Here is a 393-nt window from a genome sequence, read left to right as displayed (position 1 = left end):
TTTCGTCCATAAAGGATAGCGTCGATGCGCTGGAGCAGAATGCCCAACTGGCGGTGGAATACTCGGGGGTTGTGCTGGAGAGCGCGACGAACGCGTCCCGGGCTGCCCAGGATGCAAAGGATTACGCAGAGAAGGTGGCGGCTAACGCCGAAGGAGCAGAATTGGACCGTCCAAAGGCGCTGGAGTCCGCCAAACAAGCAGCGGCCACCGCCGAGACCGCCTTCGACAGGTCGGACGACGCGAATTCCAGTCTTCGCATTGCACTTCAGCAATCTCGCTCTGTGGGTGGAGCTATTAACTCTTTCGAGGGTCTCCTGGGGAGTTTGGGAGCATCTGCGACGCGGGCGCGTGAGCAGGCCAACGCGGCCAAAGGTGCGGCGGAGACTGCGCTGG

At 61.6% G+C, this 393-nt stretch overlaps 1 protein-coding gene across 1 annotated transcript; it reads left to right on the top strand.

Annotated features, from left to right (window-relative positions):
- DQ04_26731000 (hypothetical protein) lies at positions 1–393 on the top strand (the record flags this gene model as incomplete). The annotated part of the gene is made up of 1 exon (XM_009318342.1): positions 1–393. A coding segment is annotated over one exon (393 nt), but the record flags the coding sequence as incomplete, so codon positions are not given.

Source organism: Trypanosoma grayi (assembly GCF_000691245.1).
Source record: "Trypanosoma grayi strain ANR4 Tgr_2673_V1, whole genome shotgun sequence".
NCBI lineage: Eukaryota > Euglenozoa > Kinetoplastea > Trypanosomatida > Trypanosomatidae > Trypanosoma > Trypanosoma grayi.
This window is presented reverse-complemented; position numbering and strand designations above follow the sequence as displayed.